The 20,644-nt window shown below is 37.2% G+C and overlaps 1 protein-coding gene across 1 annotated transcript; it reads left to right on the top strand.

Annotated features, from left to right (window-relative positions):
* Positions 990 to 4,581, top strand: LOC109842417. Its single transcript, XM_020411296.1, has 2 exons — positions 990 to 1,037; positions 3,652 to 4,581. Exons 1-2 carry the CDS (start codon positions 990 to 992, stop codon positions 4,579 to 4,581), a joined length of 978 nt encoding a protein of 325 aa, XP_020266885.1.

Here is a 20,644-nt window from a genome sequence, read left to right as displayed (position 1 = left end):
AATATTTTGCAAGTAACGGGAGCTTCTCTCTCTCTCTCTCTCTCTCTCTCTCTGAATTGAATATTTTGCAAGTAACGGGAGCTTCTCTCTCTCTCTCTCTCTCTCTCTCTCTCTCTCTCTCTCTCTCTCTTTCAAGAGCTAGATAATAGTTACAAACCTTCATATGTTTGAAAAATAAAGGTGCAGCCAATGAATATTCGCTAGCTATTCTAAATATAAGCCTTCAATTGTTCAAAAAAAAAACCCCTTAATTCACATAGTAATGTGAAAGTTCTCACCCGTATTATAGAGTTTCTGTTGGATAGGGAATTCCTAATCTATTTTGGTAACATGAGGTTATTAGGATTCCTAGTCTATTTTGGTAACATGAGGTTATTAGGATTCCTAATCTATTTTGGTAATAGGTTATTAGGATTCCTAATTTGATTTGGTTTTGGTTTAGAATTCCTAGTATGTTTATGATTTTAGGATTTCTATATATATGGAACAATTGGAAGAGAGAAGGAGGAGAAGAAAAATTGGGGATATTTGGAGCACAGAAAAAAGGTATTTTCTGAGCTATTTGTTTAGGGTTTTGTTTGGAGAGATTAAGAGCTTGTTGGTGAGATTAGTTTGTTCCTTCGAGTGATTTGTAATCTCAGTTTGTACTCTTTCTCTATTAGTAAAAACCCCATCCCCTTCTTGTCCCATGGACGTAGGCAACTTGCCGAACCATGTAAATCTCTTGTTTGGTGGAGGAAGATTTTTTTTGAAGCTTGGTTCTTGGAGTTCTAGGCTTCGGTGGAGATAGCATTAGGAGTTGTCATTGGAGATTTCGCTTTCCTCGTGTGGATAGGAGATCTATTTGGAATCCGATCTAGGGTTCAGTTTGGTGGTTCCTAATTTCTATCAAATTTGTTCTTTCTCTATAATTTTGGAGTTAGTTTGCAATGGGAGAAGTAATTTCTATCAAATTTGTTCTTTCTCTATAATTTTGGAGTTAGTTTGCAATGGGAGAAGAAGGTGAAACCAGCAAGTCAATGGCGAGTACAATACAAGTTGGTTTTCAGAACACTAAGATTAGTGTGGTGAAGTATGACGGCAAAATCAACTTTGATTTATGGATGAGCGACGTACAGGATGCGCTCAATGCTCAGAATTTGGAATAGACCATCATGGTCCACGAAAGACCACCTAAATATGAAGAGGCGGTATGGGAGAAGATGAATAGGAACACTTGTGGGGTGATCAGGTCCTGTTTGGAACAGGAGCTGAAATATGATGTGATTGGGGTGACGTTTGCAATAAAGATGTGGGAAATTCTCAACAACAAGTATCTCACGAAGAGTGTTGAGAACAGGTTGCACTTGCTACGAAGACTCTTCAGATTTCAGATGTCCAGAGGCACCTTGCTAGCGGCTCATGTGAACAACTACACTAAGTTATTGTCGGACTTGGCGAATGTTGATGAGAAGATATCGGATGAGTACAAGGCGATTATTTTGTTGGGCTCCTTACCGGATGAGGAGTATGATACCTTCGTGCTCACTTTGTTGAACGGGAGATCTTCTATCAGCTATAGTGAAGTGACTAACGCTTTGACGAACTACAATTTGAGGAGGAAGGACAATGAGAGAATTAGCATTGTTTTGAGCACTTTGAGAGGGAGATATTGTGAGGGAGTTGAGAGCTTTGGTTAGGGTTATATTTGAATGATTTTGTGAGTTGTAACCCGTTGTATTTCTCCTTCATATAGTGAAATCTCTCCATCCTCTCCCCGTGGACATAGGCAATTTGCCGAACCACATAAAAATTGGTTGTACTGCTTTTGTGTGATTTGTAATAGCTTTTTAGGATCCCTCGACATGTCAGTCCTAGAACTGATGAGAGGAAGAGCCGATATCTCACTTTGTTGAGATATTCGCTTCAGATTCTTGTTTCCTTGGTGAGACGGGAATTCTTATTGCGACCTGACTCTCTTGTTGTGTTGCCGAAGTGCTGCCGAAATTTCCGCTGCGCGCAACAGTTTCTTTATAGTTGCAGTTGATACCAATGTGCTCCCCCATGCGCCTATGTTTGAAACATGAGCATCAAAACTCCAAACTAAATAAAAAAGAAAATTGAAATTCTCTTCAGAGACATTACGAATCATATATATAGGCTAGTTGTCACATGACTCATATCGTATGGGAAATTTGACATGCAAAATGCTAGGATTGGCTTCGAATTGGTTTCTCATCCGCTAATGTTGTGGGACCACAATATAAGAGGCCTACACCTCAAATTAACTCCTGAAGAATCAGCATCCCAAAAGATAGAAAGCCAGATGTTCGAAAAGTTTCATAAACAAATAGTTAATAATTGCTAGGATATTATGAGATGAGGGAGGCCTTTGGCCTCCCCCTCATTATCCCTCCATTCACACCCCATTATGATGGTGTAACACCCCATTAAGTGGGGGTGACTCTTGGGTACTCAACCTATTCACATTGACTATCTATAAATATACATCATAGGCCTTTGGCCTATGTAAGGGTTTCAAACACGTTATCAGCACGAAGTGTTCTTGAATCCCTGAGCCATAAAAATATATATATATATTTCCTTCCTCTTTTGCGCATTGAGATCTGGTTCGTTGCAGCGGGAGCGTTCGACGGATCATCGCAAGGAGGCAGCGTTCTACGGATCTTTAGTATCGATCGTCCCTAGATCTTTGATCTAGAGGTAATTACTATAATCCGTAGAATAATATATGACAACTGGAAAATTAAAAAAAAAATTGTTACTGTTCACCGAGGGTTACTGTTCACTCGGGAATTTTTCAGTTTATTAAGCAATTTTATTGTTGTTCATCTAATCTAATTGCTTTCATTATTTGTTGGCATAACTAGTAATTAGTACTATTAGTTAATTGCTATTCAAAAAAAATAAAATAATAAACATAAATGTTTATGTGCTCATGTTGACATGATATTAAAAGTATTAAGTAGGCAGTATCGCATAGAAACAACAAGAAGTCTAAAAAAAAAAAATTCAAAGAAAGCAAGGGTTTACTGTCCAAAATTGTTATGCCTGTGAAGTTTAAAAAAAAATTTGTTATGCCTAATTTGTTAATTATATAACAATTAACTAATAGTATTAATACTATTAATACTATTAGGTAAGGGTTTACTGTCCAAATTTGTTATGCCTGTTGCATATATTATTATTAAATTGTGTGGATGTTTAAATAAATAATGTTGTGGTTTTTGGATCAGCCTGTTTGTCACCAAATTTAAATTCCTTGCATTTTCTTTTCCTTCTGAGAGAGAAATTGTAGTGAGGATATAATTGTAAAAAGTCAAAGACCGGTGTATTCCATTGAAGACGAAGGTATTTTTGCAAAATGCAGGGAGCCCCTAGGGTTTTCCAAATTGTATTTTAATTTTATGTTTTTTGTTATCTTTGGACTGTATAATCGGACTTTGGACACTTTTTATTTTTTTGGTGACGGGCTGATCCACGCAACATGTTTATTGCATGAATTTTTAATTCCTTATTATTAATTCATGTCTTTCAAATGCATAGATAAAATGGCTAAAATAGCGAGCGTTGATTTTCGAAGTCCTAGACGCTGCTGGCAAGAATTATTTGAGTTGGCATGTGGACCTGAAGTTCCACTTACGTGCCCAGGGCTTATTAGCCACAATTTCAACTCCTGCTCCACCGGCTCCGGCCACTGTTACGGGTAATGCTGTAAATAATGCTGAGGTTGCTACTACAGTGATCGTCTCTGATATAGATAAGGCGAAAGCCATTATCTACATCAGGAGACATATTGATCGGACCCTGAAGGCCGAATACCTGACTGTAGAGGACCCAAAGGAATTGTGGACTGCACTTGAGGACCGATACAAACATCAGAAAGATGTAATCCTCCCACATGCATGTTATGAGTGGGAAAACCTCCGACTTCAGGACTTTAAGTCCGTAGCTGAGTATAACTCAGCACTTCATAATATCACCTCACGCCTGAAGTTGTGTGGTGAAGAAGTTTCGGAGGAACGCATGTTGGAGAAGACTTACACATCCTTCCACGAGAAGGATGCAATCCTCATGCAACAGTACCGCGAACGAAAGTTCAAAAAGTATTCTGAATTGCACTCCACCCTTCTGATGGCGGAGCAAAACAGAGAATTGCTTTTGGCCACTCATAACCTACGCCCTGCAGGCTCAGCTCCTCTACCCGAAGCTCACATGTTTTCTTCCCAGAAGCAGAAGAAAAAGCATAAGGGTAAATTCAACAAGGGGAAAGCCCCTAAGTGGCAGGCCAGATGTCCACCCCAGAAAAACAACCCGCCCCAGAGCAGCAATAGTGAGGGAAAGAAGAAGTGGAAGAAGAAGACCACTGAGCTGTCGTCCATTCCCAAGAACACTTGGGAGGACAAATGCCACAGATGTGGCATGACTGGACATTGGTCCAGAAACTGTCGCACTCCGCGACACCTCCAAGATCTGTATCTAGCGAGCCAGAAGTCTCCTGTTGAAACAAATCTGGTGGAAAAGCAGCCGTCTACTCAGTTCACTGCTGATGACTTCGAAATGGATGATCTTCTCGACTAGATCCATGTTATCTTTATATGCATTTAAATTCTCATAGTACTTTCATCTTTAGTTCTTTACTTTCCATGTAATGCAATTTACTTTTCAATAAAGATAGTTATTTTCTTTAGATTAAAATATTGCATTCATGTTATAGATGAAGTGTGAGTGCCTTGTGGACAGTGCCTCGACGCACACAATCCTTCGCGAAAGAAGCTATTTCAATAGCTTATATGATTATGACGATCCTGTAATTACGATTTCAGGACTATCTAATATAATAGAAGGATTTGGTGAAGCAATGATATTGCTCCCAAATAAAACGAGACTAATAATAAAAGATGCATTATTCTCTCCGAAATCTAATAGAAACCTCATAAGTTTCAAGGATATTCGTTTAAACGGATATCACTTAGAAACCAATGAAATAAATGAGGATGAGTATTTGTATGTAACTCGTCAAAAAGATGGTTCAAAAACTATCTTAGAACGATTCAAGGGACTCCCGTCGGGTCTCTATCATACATATATTCAACCAGTAGAAGCTAACATGATTATGCACCAGAAGTGCCATTCTTTGCCGAAATTTAAACTTTGGCATAACAGACTGGGTCACCCAGGATCAGCAATGATGCACCGCATCATGAGCCAATCAAGTGGACACAACCTGAAGAACCTGAAGATTCTTCAGAAGGGTGATTACTCATGTCTATCTTGTTTCTAAGGTAAACTGATCACGAGACCTTCCCTTCTGAAAGTGGGATTAGAGTCTCCTAGCTTCTTGGAGAGAATACATGGCGATATTTGTGGGCCTATTCACCCCGCAAGTGGACCATTTAGGTACTTTATGGTACTTATAGATGCATCAACCAAGTGGTCTTACGTGTGCCTTTTGTCCACCCGCAACTTAGCTTTTTCAAAGCTATTGGCACAAATTATTAAGTTGCGGGCTCATTTCCCCGATAATCAAATCAAGAAATTACGTCTTGATAATGCGGGAGAATTCACTTCACAAGTCTTTCAAGACTATTGCCTAGCAACTGGCATCGAAGTTGAACATCCTGTAGCACATGTTCACACCCAGAACGGGTTAGCAGAATCTCTAATTAAGAGATTGCAATGGATTGCTCGTCCATTGTTGATGCAATCACAGTTGCCTGTTGAGGCTTGGGGTCATGCCATATTGCATGCCGCTTCGCTTATCAGAATACGACCCTCTGGTGGCCATATTTTGTCACCAATGCAGCTTGCTTATGGTGCACCTCCGAATATCTCACATTTGAGAGTGTTTGGTTGTGCAGTTTACGTCCCAATTGCTCCTCCACAAAGGACCAAAATGGGTCCACAGCGTCGTTTGGGTATCTATATAGGGTTTGATTCGCCCTCTATAATAAGATACCTTGAACCCCAGACGGGTGACGCATTTAAAGCACGTCTTGATGATTGTGAATTTGTTGAGGATTCATTTCCTAAACTTGGCACACAGTCCAGGAAGCCTGACGCTTCTAAGACCATTTCTTGGAACACCAAGACTTTGTCTCATTATGATCCGCGTACTAGTCAATGTGAAGATGAGATCCTGAAGATTCTTCATCTTCAGAATACAGTACATTTACTTCCGGATAAATTCACTGATAACCAGAAGATTGTCAGATCACACGTGCCTGCTGTCAACACGCCAGCTAGGATTGACATCCCCAAAGATGGATGCAATCCGCCGGCAGCAGAAACGGCTGTACCTCAATTGAAAAGAGGACGCCCACCAGGTTCGAAGGACAAAGTCCCTCGTAAAAGAAAAAATCCTGGAGAAATAAAAATGAACCCAACACAGGATACTGAGCTCAGACCAGCTTCCTCTCCCCTCCTAGATTCCCCTGAAGAGGAACAAATAGGAGAAACATCATTAAATTTTGTACGTACTAAGGAGGTACTGGACAGAAAAAGCACAGTCGACGACGACGACTTTGCGTTCGATATTGCCGTTCACGTCACTGAATACGACGATGACATCGAACCACGGTCTCTAGCGGAATGTAAACGCAGAGACGATTGGCCAAAGTGGAACGAGGCAATAGGAGTAGAGCTGGACTCACTCTTGAAACGCGAAGTCTTTGGACCAGTAGTCCAAACACCTAAAGGTGTAAAACCTGTGGGATATAAGTGGGTCTTCATCAGAAAAAGAAATGAACACAACGAGGTTGTGCGCTACAAAGCACGGCTTGTAGCACAAGGTTTTTCCCAAAGACCGGGAATAGACTATGAAAAAACATATTCTCCGGTTATGGATGGGAATACCTTCCGATTCCTAATAAGCCTCTCATCTCTGGAAGGCCTAGAAATGCAGCTCATGGACGTTGTGACTGCATATCTATATGGCAATATAGATAAAGATATCTATATGAAACTCCCTGAAGGATATAAAATTCCACCAGAGATAGCAGATAGACCTCGGGACGTCTATTCTGTTAGGCTTCAAAGATCATTATATGGTCTTAAGCAATCGGGGAAAATGTGGTATAACAGACTAAGTGAGTTCCTTGCTACGCAAGGATTCACAAATGATAAAGTCTGCCCGTGTATCTTTATAAAAAGATCGGGAACAGGATTCATTATAGTCGCCGTCTATGTCGACGACTTAAATCTTATTGGATCTCCTGCAGAGATCGCTGGGATATCTGAAAGCCTTAAGAATACTTTTGAAATGAAAGACCTAGGCAAAACAAAGTATTGTCTTGGCTTACAGATCGAACACCTTAAGGGTGGTATCCTGTTACACCAATCCACATATACACGGAAATTACTTAAAAATTTCCGAATGGATAAATGTCATCCTCTTAGTACACCAATGGTTGTTCGATCATTGGATGTAAAGAACGACCCCTTCCGTCCGCTGGAAGAGGGGGAGGAAATGCTAGGTCCTGAAGTACCTTACCTCAGTGCCATTGGAGCACTATTATATCTGGCTAACTGTACGCGTCCCGATATAGCGTTTTCAGTTAACCTACTAGCCAGATACAGTGCAGCGCCCACAAAGCGCCACTGGAATGGAGTTAAGCATCTTCTGCGCTACCTCCAAGGGTCTATAGACCTGGGATTATATTTCCCGAAGGGTGGGTCTCCCACCTTAATTGGTTATTCAGATGCAGGTTACAGGTCTGATCCCCACACCGAGAAATCACAAACCGGATTTGTGTTTACATTCGGTGGTACGGCCATCTCCTGGAGGTCTGTCAAGCAAACCACTGTAGCAATCTCATCCAACCATTCCGAACTCCTCGCGATCCATGAAACCAGCAAAGAATGTGTTTGGCTTCGTTCTGTCATTCAGCACATCTTAGTGTCTACCGGCCTGAAGACTGGTGACCTTGAGCCAACTACTATATTTGAAGACAATGCAGCCTGCGTTGCTCAACTTCAGTCTGGCTTCATCAAGGGTGACAAGACGAAGCACATATCTCCCAAGTTTTTCTGGACACACGATCTTCAAGAGGAGGAGCAAGTTAAAGTACAACAGATCCAATCATGTAATAATTTAGCTGACTTGTTCACTAAGTCTCTGCCTAGATGTACTTTTGTAAAACTTGTAAAAGGAATAGGGATGAGACATCTGAAAGACCTACAAGCCTGAAGCTTGTATGGTTCAGGGGGAGTAACCTATGGGTTGTACTCTTTTTCCTTAGGCTGATGGTTTTTTCCCACTGGGTTTTCCACGGCTAAGGTTTTAACGAGGCAAACAAGTTTACTCTGGATCCAGAAGTATCCACCCCATTAGCTTTACGAACTCTGAAGTGTTCATAAGCTAAACCCAAGGTAATGGATGGATAAGGGGAAGTATTATGAGATGAGGGAGGCCTTTGGCCTCCCCCTCATTATCCCTCCATTCACACCCCATTATGATGGTGTAACACCCCATTAAGTGGGGGTGACTCTTGGGTACTCAACCTATTCACATTGACTATCTATAAATATACATCATAGGCCTTTGGCCTATGTAAGGGTTTCAAACATAGGAGTTTTTTTAGGAATCTGAAATGATTCTATTAAGGGCCACCAAGAGTAAGTTGGCTACATAGTTTGAATTTTTTAAAGAATCCGAGAAAAATGTACATTTATATCTGCAAGCTAGTACAAATAATTAAATCATGTGCACAAAAAAATTGCTCATGTATTGGATATAAAGAATATATGAGAGCTGAAATCTTCAAAAAGAGACCAACAATTGTTAAAATATTTAAAACAAGACCAACAATCATCAAAGAGGCTAATAGATATGTAGGATTAATTGGTCATTGCTCCATGAAACATAAGAACTAGAGGGAGACGGTCAAATTCCAAAATGATACTAGTGCAATGCATAACAATTGAGTTTTAGATGTATGTATTTTCAAGCTAATGTACAATGGACATAATGCATGACTAGAGTCTAAGTACCATCTAATCTATCCGATGTATAGATATCTTAAATTTTTCCGACTAAATTGCACTTAAATGCCCTATTGTTTTCCAAAAAAGCACTAAAGAACCCTAAGATTCAAAACGTAGGAAAAATATACCACAAACTGTTTGCCTTGTGAATTTGCTTAATGGCATTAAGTTAACCTCATAAGATAGAAATATCCTTCTGCCTAAATAACCCCTATGGTTAAAACCCCCAAAACTTTACAGTTACAATTAATTTTCTCAAAATCCCTTTCTCTTTCCCCATTCCACAACTAAAACCCAGAGCTTTTCATGTTTCTAGAATCTCTCTCATTCTCTCTCCCAAAGTTCTGGTTTAGGAATACAACGAGCTAAGGCAGGTGTTCCCAAATCTAGGGTTTCGAATTAGAGGAAAATACTTATTTTATGAAGGTTTAGGGCTCAACTATTTGTTTTTTAAGGTAAAGTCATCTTCTTTGATTAATTTTGACGTAGCCTGGAAGTCTAATTTTGGGGCAAAATGAGATTTGCGTTAACATGATGGAAGATGAAGAAGATGAAAATATTCTCAGATTATTCTCACCGACTAGACGACACAAGTAGCTAAGTGCACTTATTTTACAACATGAATAATAGTTTGCTCCGTTTTAAATCTTAGAGTATTTAATTTCGTGCTTTTTGGAAAACAGTAGTATATTTTAGTCCATTAATTTAGCCTAAATTTACTCCTCCAAAATATTTGTCAAGTTAGTTAGCATTACTTTTGCTACTTAAATCAGCCCAATCTAATTATCTGACAACTTGGTTATTGACAAGGCAGACAAACACCCCTTCTAAAACTGCAAAACACGACACTCAAAACTGATAGGAAAGGACAGCAGTCCTTCAGAGAATCCCAACGCCTTCCCACCTCATTGAGCTTGGGAAATTTCTTAAAAGGTCCCCATGGGGATCGAAAAAGACGAAGCAAGAATTTGGGGACCACGCTCGTACTTTTCGTAACACGTAGCTTTTGCGTACCCAATGCGATGACGCACACGTAAGAGGTTGGCGTGCATCACTCTTTTTTGGGAGTATGCCTTGACCCTCCCATCAACTTTTGGCATTATTGTTGTGATTTGTATACAGCAGAAAGTTTGAATTCTGGGGTTTTGTTTGGTCTCTTTTGGTTAAGGTGTTGTTTTTTATTATAATGGTGATTCATGGATATTTTTACTTAATCCTTTACACGTCACAGCTGAGACTTAATTTAGAGATATGTGTATTACATATATATATTTTTTTTTAAAAAGTTATACTTTTCGAGCATACGTACCCCCCCTAACGGCTAACGCCATTGGTTTGTAGAATGGAAAATTATATTTGGTTGTCCGCAGAAAGATACCATATGTACGCGAAAGAAATTACTTTGCCTACTTTATCTACTCATTTCAATTAGCTATTCGTTTCAAAAAATATTGTCTGAGCACCAAACGCGTAGCCTTATGACATCTGAGCACGCAGAGTTGATCTTCGAGGATTGGAGGAATCTTGTGCAATAGAAAGAAAAAGTATGTTTAATTAGAAATTATGGGACGAGCAACGTGCACGTAAGAAGGATCAAGGGGAAAAAATATATTATTCCAAAGTATATATGAAGAGAATCAAATCTTTTCTTATACGGTTATAGCCGACCCTCCTTCCACTCCCAAACAGTGGCGGGTCCAACAAAAAAATTCTTAGGGAGGTAAACAGAAGTATGCATTTGTTAAAATTAGTGGGTTTATAAGTAGGAAACGGGTGCAATTAATTTTTTTTTAAATTAAAGGATTAATGTACCGCTTGTCAAATATGCGGAAACACTTCGCTGTAAGAATCTCCAGCTGCAGAAGTCTTGGTCTATCGTCACGAAGCTCTTGTTCGATCTGCAAGTAAAACAACACTTCGGAGTCAAATTATATATTCAGATAAATTTACATCGGCAAACACCGTGTAAAAAATTTATTATTCAACAATTAATTAATAATTCAGATAAATTTACATTGGCCAGTTTCTGTTACCCATCTTCTAATAAATTAACATTGCTTGCGATTCTCGCCTTGAATACAGAGTTCTTTTCCTGAGGCTCCGCCAATATATATGTCCTTCCAAATCAGTTAATTATACATTAATGTCTTAGTGATCATATAATGAAAACTTGAAGTTTCAGATTCTAGTGACGATTGCTCGAAAGTCATTAACCACACGCAATTAGTTGGCTCAGAGTAGTCTTGTACCGCAAGTCATTAACAAGAAGTGGAGACGTCACACGAAGTGCCTGGATATTTCCCCTGCACTAATTTTCTTCTGATGCAGAACACACTTTAAATGCATGGGCAAAATTACCATCATGATCGATCACTTACCATAAACATTGATGGTAAAGTAAGGATATATTCATTTTTCTGCTGGGGACTGGCAAAACTAATTATGTACGTAGGTCGTTGCCAATGAAAATGAAATATATTTTCATACCATCACTTTGGTACGTTACAGCTTAGCTTCAACTATATTGTATCTGAAATTGAGCAAGTAAAGGTGCTGAGCAACACACCTAGCGAGAAAAAGAAAAGGTAGCTTCTGGGTCAAGTTCTCGAGTCATTTTTAACATGATGCAGACTTCTTTCCACATTCCTTTTTTTAGTAACAACATGACGCAGTTAATATACGAAATGGATGATTTTGTAGCATGACTCGTTTCATCCGTGTTGGCTTCACCAACAAATACTTTGAAAATTCGTGAGAGACAATTAAAATAAAACATGTTGCTTCGAAAATCTGCCAGCTTTAAGAGCACTTTCTGTTATGTGGCAACTCTCTGACCCCTTTTTACATTCTAATTAATTTTTCACATGTTACGTATTTGTTTGTAAAAAACAAAATACTTCCACATTGGATATTTGAGCATTCTTTTAGAGGTTTAAAAACATTTAATAATTACTAGGCGTTGATAAATGGGTCAAAGCATAGACTTTTGGACCCGCATACAGGCAGTGCGAATAATGCGCGATTATTAGACGCATTTAGCAATTTTAACGTGGTTCAGCAATTGCCTACGTCCACGGGGCAAGAAGGGGATGGGGTTTTCACTAATAGAGAAGAAGAGTACAACTTGAGATTACAAATCACTCGAAGGAACAAACTAATCTCACCAACAAAGCTCTTAATCTCTCCAAATAAACCATAATCAAATAGCTCAGAAAATACCTCTTCTCTGTGCTCCAAATATCCCAAACTCCTGCCTTAAGAAACCCTAGAACGTGTATTGATATTTATACAAACACCAAAACCAAATAAGAACAGGAAAACAATTCTGGGCCTGACCCGTTACGCGGTCGACTGCCACGGTCGACCGCGACCAACGACAGAGCCTAAAATCACTTACAGGGTCTGGCGGTCAACCGTGACGGTCGACCGCGCCAAATCCAGACTCCTCCCAGAGTCTGTGCACGTTCGCGGTCGACCGGCCTTGCGCCGCAGTCGACCGTGCAGCTTCCAAACAGTTCCCCTGCGCTTCCAAAACCTGTTCTTCACCAAATTTCTCGTGGTTTCTTCAGAATATGTTATCTCTTTATTACTGTCATTATTATTTTAAAATTTGAATTTATCAAAATATCAACATACAAGTGGCTGTGGGAATTAGACTGTTGAAAATGGTTATTTTTTACTGTTGGAAAATATTTATTTTTTCTAAGGGGTGTTTTGAAAAGTTGTGACTGTTGGAAATACTTTTTCAGACCTATAAATAGTCTATGATTTTAGATATCTATACTTATTTCTTTCTCAAAACTTTTCTCTCAAAAAATCTGCAAGCTTACAAACTTGTTTCACAGAGAATTCGTGGAAAATTCCAGACATGCTTGCTGAAATTTTTAATTTTTTGTTGTATCCTAGAAAGAAAATTTGCATTAACCTGGAGCAACTTTGAATTTAAAGTGAGGCAATTATTTCTTTAAAAAAGTGTTTCACGTCTCAGAAATTCTCTCTTCTTCATTATTTTTTCTAACAATGCACTAGTTATACCAAAAGATAGCTCAACAAATCATACACTTAGGCCTGTTCATCCGGTCCGGTCCGGCCCGGAAATCTGGGCCCGGGCCCGGGCCGGCCCAGATTTTTTTATTTTTTTTAAATTTTAAAAAAACAATAAAACATAAAAATTACCTAAAAATTATATTTATATAATAGTATATATATATATTTATACTCTTATATAAATATAATTATATATGTACATATAAGTTTATGTTTATATATATATGTATAGATATATAAATATATATTTATACTCTTATATGTATTTATATGTTTATATATATATATGTATAGATATATAAATATATATTTATACTCTTATATATATTTATACTATTATATAAATATACTTATATATGTACATATAAGTTTATGTTTATATATGTGTATATATAAGTATACTTATATACTAAGAGAGAGAGTATAAATATATATATAAGAGAGAGTATACACTATACACATATATAAGAGAGAGCATACTTATACATATATATAATTATATAAGAGATATAAACATATATAAGAGAGAATATACTTATATTTATATATACTTATATACTAAGTAGCCCAAAGTATTCATGTCATTCAATATATGTATATGTATATATATACACACACACTGACACACATATACATATATTATACATAAACAAATTGTAAATACTTATAGTAATTACATAAACAAATTGTATTATACATAAAAACACACACACATATAAACTTATATATACACACATATATTATACATATATAAGAGAGAGTATACTTATATATACTTATACATATATTATACATATATAAGAGAGAGTATACTTATACATTATACTTATATATATATATATATATAAAAGATATATACATAAATAAGAGAGAGTATACTGAATAATCTTATATAAGAGAGTATACACTGTATACTTATATATATATACTTATACATATATTATGATATATAAGAGAGAGTATATTATATACTATTATAAAAGAGAGAGAGAAGAGAGAGAGAGTGTGTATATATATTATTTATATAATATATATATATATATATAATATATATATATATATATATATATAATATATATATATATTATATATATATATATATATTATATATATATATATATATATATATATATACTATATCTCTTAGTATATAATTATATATAAGTATACTCTCTCTAATATAAGTATATATATGTATAAGTATCTTCTCTTAATATATGTATAAGTATAATAAAGTATATAGTGTATACTCTCTCTTATATAAGTATACTCTCTCTTATATATGCATAATATATATATATATATATATATATATATATATATAATATATATATATATATATATATAATATATACTATATATATATATATATATATATATATATATATATATATATAATATTATATATATATATATATATATAGTATAAATTATATATATATATTTATATATTATAATATACACATATACATATATTTTAATATATACATATAAGAGAAATAAAAATTTAAAAATAACACTGTTCCGTGATGGGCCGGGCCGGGTCCGGGCGCCACGACCGGGCCCGGGTTTCTGGGCCGGGCTCGGTCCGGGCCGGGACCGGTGGGTTTAGGACGGCGGGGCTTTTTGGACACCCCTACATATCACAGTGTTATATGTCAAGATACGATAGTCAAAAACATTAACACAGAGATTGAATAATGACAGTTGCCTCTCCAGTTTTCTGAAATAGAGTAAATTCTTAATAATAATGATAAAGAATAACTGAATAACCACATACTTCACTCGCAAACAAATTATCATTTCAAAGTGACAAATAATTTTTTTTTAAAAAAAAGGAAATTCATGCCGCATTCAGGTTAGGTTTGGGTTTGGGCCTATTCAGGTTGGGCTATGGGTCAACAATAGCCCAACCCATTTCTAAGTTGGGTTTGCTTTTTTTTTTGACCCTTCCCAAATTGATCCCAAGCTTATAAGTTGCACCCTCAACCACAAGCATAAAGGGTAATGTGATGCAACAACTTAAGTATAAAAAGCCCTACAAAGCAAATTCCACTTTCAAAGCAAATTCCACTTAATTTAGAAGCATCCCCTTGAACTGTTTTTAGTAAAACTTATTCAAATTCTCTGAAATAAGTTCCGCAAGAAAAGTAAAGCTTCAAAATATGAGCACGACACAATTGATATAGCTCAATTATCTGCACCCAATCATGCCATGAGGTTGGCTAATTAGGAAAGCTTTCAATTATAAATTGGCGAATGTTAAGGCTAGATCAAGCAAATTAAAGAATTAATATGCATTATAGACCCAACTATACGATGAAAACTGCATTTATCACGTATATCCTTAATATTAGTTGAAGCACACTAGTGCAGGATATTCTGCATAATTTGTATAGGAACTAGTCTATCAAACAGCCGCCCACTACAGTTTAGTAACAGGTAAAACCAGAAAATGGAATTCTCTAACAAAATTACTTCATCATAATTCCACTGTGAACGAGGGATAATATTGCAAAATCACAAATCCAAATTTCTCCCATTAAATTTCTCTAGTGGGATAGAGTTTAAACAAGATCGTGGTGAGTGGGGGGTAGTTTGACTTCCATAACCTCCACGTACCTGAACGCAAATATTCGAAGGCCTCGTTTGGTAGGCGGGAATGGGGTGGAATGGAATAACATTCTCACTTCTCATTCCTTCATACCAAACAAATCAACTTTTTAGATGTTGGAATGACCATTCCCAGGGAATGACCATTCTCACTTTTTGTGTGAATGGGCATTCCAAGTGAGAAGATAGAGAATGGTCATTCCCATTCAAGAGAGAATCAAATAAGTTATTTATTTTTTAATTATACCCCTATTAATCAACTGATTTCCACATTAGTAATTCTGACATCCTTTTCATATGCAATATGCATCAACTGTGGATATCATTCTTTATATTTTTTTTGGACCTATGAAAGATGCGATAATCTTTTATTTATTTTTCTTTAACTTTTTAAGACTAAGAAATAGTGAGTATTGTTTAAAAAATATAAATAGAACATACACTTGAGAGATAACATGCGCAATAGTATAACATGCACAGAAATTAGTATAACATATGCATAAATAAAATTGTTTAGTTATTATCATTAATGTTTATTTTTATCTTATTAAAAATATATGTTGTTGTAAGGACATTATTAGAAAATGCGATTCCATTCTCACTTTGTGGACAAGTGATACCAAACATGAGAATGAGAACGAGATTTTCATTCTAGCCTCATTCTACAAAAGTACCCAAACATGAGAATGGGAATGACCATTCCATTCCCACATACAATCCATTCCATTCCTTCTTCCATTCCATTTTCACTTATGTCCATTCTCGCGTACCAAACGAGGCGGAAGTGTTACTGGAACGCATTAACAAAAACATAACTTTAGGGGGAAAAAATCAACAGCAAAGTCATCTAAAATCAAAGGAAAACAAAGTCAATTGAACACATATGTCACCGTACATTTTGACGGTAAGTCGCAATCTTACCCCAAATTCACCTACATTAATTCCCTTTTGTAGATTTACCAGTAAGGGTTAGAGCAGCGGTTTTAATTTTATTATCGATATTGTCATGAATAAAGGCATATCTTATTTTTCATATAACATGTCATAATTACTGTCACTAAATTTGTCGAATTTTCCTAATTCTGATAGAATAAGTTTACTAGTCATTCCGTAAATAACTAAAACTATAATTCCAATTTTGAAAATAGGAGTTTAGATATGTGTACTGTTAATAGCACTTATATATATATATAAGAAAAATAGAGAAACTTGGTGTTAAGTTTCTCAATGAGCTTTGATAGTTATGTGGATTTACTTAGTCCACACATCCAACCTTGAATATATAATATATTGTTGGGTTAATAAAACACAAAACCAGAAAATAGAGAGACAATCACAGACACACAATATTTACGTGGTTCGATCAAATTGATCTATGTCCACGGCAAGAGGGGGTTTCATTATATTTCTTTCTCAAAGTACAACACTCATACAAAGTTTGAGAGAACTCTACTTTGTTGTTTTTCTCTCTCACTGCGTTTTCAAGATTTTGACCACGACCCAAAAAATGAGTGATTGTGATAGATGTATAAATCCAGCAAAAGAAGAGAAAAAATGAATGCGAGATCATGACAACGACTTCCTTCAATTATTCTCACCCGTTTGCAATTAATGTGATTGATTTTAGGGAGGACCCACGAGATATTGACTTCAATTAAAAGATAAATCCTATATTTGATTCTTTTCCGGATTGTGATCTTCAATCAGAGATTTAACATCTCCTCGGGTCCCGTCAGTTTTGTATTCAAGCCACAAAATCAACAATCTCCACCTTGGATTGAATTCTTAAACATCAATAACTAGTGAGTCTTCCCCCGTCTTGCAAACAATGCCCCAAAAGGGGCCACCTAACAAGTGCGAATGCCTCCCAAATTCAAGCAGTGCTTGAACTTGAAGGCTGGGATTGGTTTGGTCAACATGTCAATTGGGTTGTTTGCAGTACCAATCTTCTTCATCGTGATGTTTCTTTCAGCAGTTGCCTCACGAATGAAATGATATCTGACCAATCTTCTTCATCGTGATGTTTCTTTCAGCAGTTGCCTCACGAATGAAATGATATCTGACATCAATATGTTTTGTCCTCTCATGATGTGCTGAGTTTTTGCTTAGATGTATTGCGCTCTGATTGTCGCAAAATACAACTGAACTAGCCTCCTGTAGAAGTCCAAGCTCCCTCACGAGATTTCTCAACCAAATGGCCTCTTTTACTGCTTCTGCTGCTGCCATGTATTCTGCCTCTGTAGTAGACAAAGCAACTGTCGACTGTAGAGTCGATCTCTAACTAATAGCTGAGCCAGAAAGAGTAAAAAGATAACCAGTCAAAGATCTCCTTTTATCGAGATCGTCTGCATAGTCAGAATCCACAAAACCTACAACTGAGGTTCCCAAAGTACTGATATCAAAAACTAAACCCAAATCTGAGGTACCCCTGAGATACTGAAGGATCCATTTCACTGCTTCCCAGTGTGCCTTTCCTGGTTGAGCCACGTATCTGCTCACTACACTGACTGTCTGGGCAATGTCTGCACGAGTGCAAATCATAGCATACATAATGCTACCCACTGCATTAGAGTATGGAACTCGGGACACCTCCTTCTTCTCGTTCTCACTTTTAGGTGAATCTGAAGCCGAGAGGCTAAAGTGAGGAGCCAAAGGTGTCGTAACAGGCTTGGTCCTTTTCATCCCAAAACGTTCAAGCACCTTTTCAATATAACTCTTTTGTGAGAGATATAAAGTTCCAGCTTTCCTGTCCCTCCTGATCTCCATACCTAAGATCTTCTTTACTACACCAAGATCTTTCATCTAAAACTCATCACTGAGTTGTTTCTTCAAAATAAGAATCTGCGACATGTTCTTAGCAGCAATAAGCATGTCATCGACATATAATAAAAGATAAATAAAAGAATCATCTCCTAGATGTATGTAGTACACACAACTATCATAAGTACTTCTTGAGTACCCATGACTAAGCATAAAATTATCAAACCTCTTATACCACTGTCTGGGAGATTGCTTCAGGCCGTACAAAGATTTCTTCAATCTGTAAACTTGATCTTCTTTACCTTCTACGAAGTATCCCTCTGACTGAGACATGTAGATAGTCTCCTCAAGTTCGCCATGCAAAAATTCAGTCTTCACATCAAGCTGCTTAAGCTCCAGATCAAATAGAGCAACCATGACAAGCAATACACGGATGAAGGTATGCTTCACAACCGGAGAAAACACTTCATCATAGTCAATTCCCTCCTTTTGTCTATAACCCTTCCACCAACCGTGCTTTGAATCTAGTATCTTCAACCCCTGGGATCCCTTCTTTCTTTTTGAAAATCCACTTGCCTCTAATTACTCTTTTACCCTTAGGTAATTACACCAAATCCCAAGTCTGATTCTTGTAGAGTGACTCGAGTTCTTCTGTCATAGTCGTAGCCCAACGTCCAGATTCTCCGCATGAGACAGCTTCAGTAAAGTTTGATGGCTCTTGAATACACATCTCTTCAGCTATCGTGAGAGCATACGCCACTAATTCATCATGTGCATATCTTTGAGGAGGTTTGATCTATCTCCTCTCTCTGCCAATGGCTATGGAATAAGGTTCTTCAATCTCAGCATCATCAGCATCTGAGCCTGAATCATGTTGCTCTTCTACAGCTGTAGAAGCAATTTTTATAGACGAATTTTGAGACGTCTCTCCCTCGAGCTCCACCTTAAGCTCCATCTTATCCATAATCTTCTCTACATTTCTTGTAGACTCAACAGAAATCTTCCCATGATCAAGCATATATCTTTCATTAAAAATAACATCTCTACTAATAATGAATTTAGGAGAATCAGGTTCAAGACTCCACAAACGATAGCCTTTAATGCCATCAACATAACCAATAAATATGTATTTCGTATCTCTAGACTCAAGCTTACCCTCTCTAACATGATAGTAAGCAGGACATCCAAATACCTTTAAATTTGAATAGTCATTTGGTTTACCTGACCATACCTTATTTGGAGTCTTGTGTTCTATAGTGGTAGAAGGAGACCGGTTCACCAAGTAACAAGCTATGTTAACAGCTTTAGCCAAGAAGTCTTTATCCAACCTAGATTTTAAGAGCATACACCTAGCTCTCTCCGTCAACGTTCTTTTCATGCGTTCTGCCACCCCATTTTGCTGAGGAGTGTGCCTGACCGTGCGATGTCATACGATCCCAGAATTTGAGCAGAACTGATTGAACTCACCACTGCAGAATTCTAGGTCATTATCTGTTCGGAGATATTTAATCTTCTTTCCAGTTTGATTCTTAACAAGTACTTTCCACTTCTTGAAAGTTTCGAACACCTCGCTGTTTAATCTTCTTTCCAGTTTGATTCTTAACAAGTACTTTCCACTTCTTGAAAGTTTCGAACACCTCGCTTTTGCGCCTGAGAAAGTAAACCCAAACTACTTTCCACTTCTTGAAAGTTTCGAACACCTCGCTTTTGCGCCTGAGAAAGTAAACCCAAACTTTTCTGAAAAAGTCATCAATAAACGTCAGAAAATAAAGAGCACCACCTTTGGATGGAACCTGATCAAGTCCCCACAAATCTGAATGGATGTAGTCGAGAGTGCCCTTCGTCGTATGTGAGCCAGTCGAGAAGCTGACCCGAGTTTGCTTCCCAAACACACAATGCTCATAGAAAACCAGTGATGATGTATGATCACCACAGAGTAAGCCATGTTTACTCAAAATAGTCACCCCCTTCTCACTCATGTGGCCTAAGCGCATGTGCCACAACTGAGTAGTGTCCCTATCAGCATCAGAAGACACACCTGCAGAGCTTGTCACCGTACTACCTTGGAGAACATAAAGACTATTCACCTTACTACCTTTCATCACAACCAATGAACCCTTAGTAACTCTAAGAGCTCCACCTTCACCAGTGTAAGAACACCCAATAGAATCCAAAGAACTCAAAGAAATCAGATTTTTCTTTTAGTCCGGGATGTGTCTCACATCTGATAAAGTTCTCA

The sequence above is a fragment of the Asparagus officinalis genome, chromosome 5, assembly GCF_001876935.1.
Source record: "Asparagus officinalis chromosome 5, Aspof.V1, whole genome shotgun sequence".
In the NCBI taxonomy this organism is placed as follows: Eukaryota; Viridiplantae; Streptophyta; class Magnoliopsida; order Asparagales; family Asparagaceae; genus Asparagus; species Asparagus officinalis.
Note: the sequence above shows the minus strand (reverse complement) of the source record. Positions and strands in the feature narration are given on the sequence as shown.

What these genes read in the sequence shown, in the direction of transcription:
- LOC109842417 (XM_020411296.1), top strand. Translation starts at nt 990, where the DNA reads ATGGGAGAAGAAGGTGAAACCAGCAAGTCAATGGCGAGTACAATACAA. An exon ending in CAATGGCGAGTACAATACAA is followed by an intron (nt 1,038 to 3,651) that starts GTTGGTTTTCAG and finishes TTACGTGCCCAG; the next exon opens with GGCTTATTAGCCACAATTTC.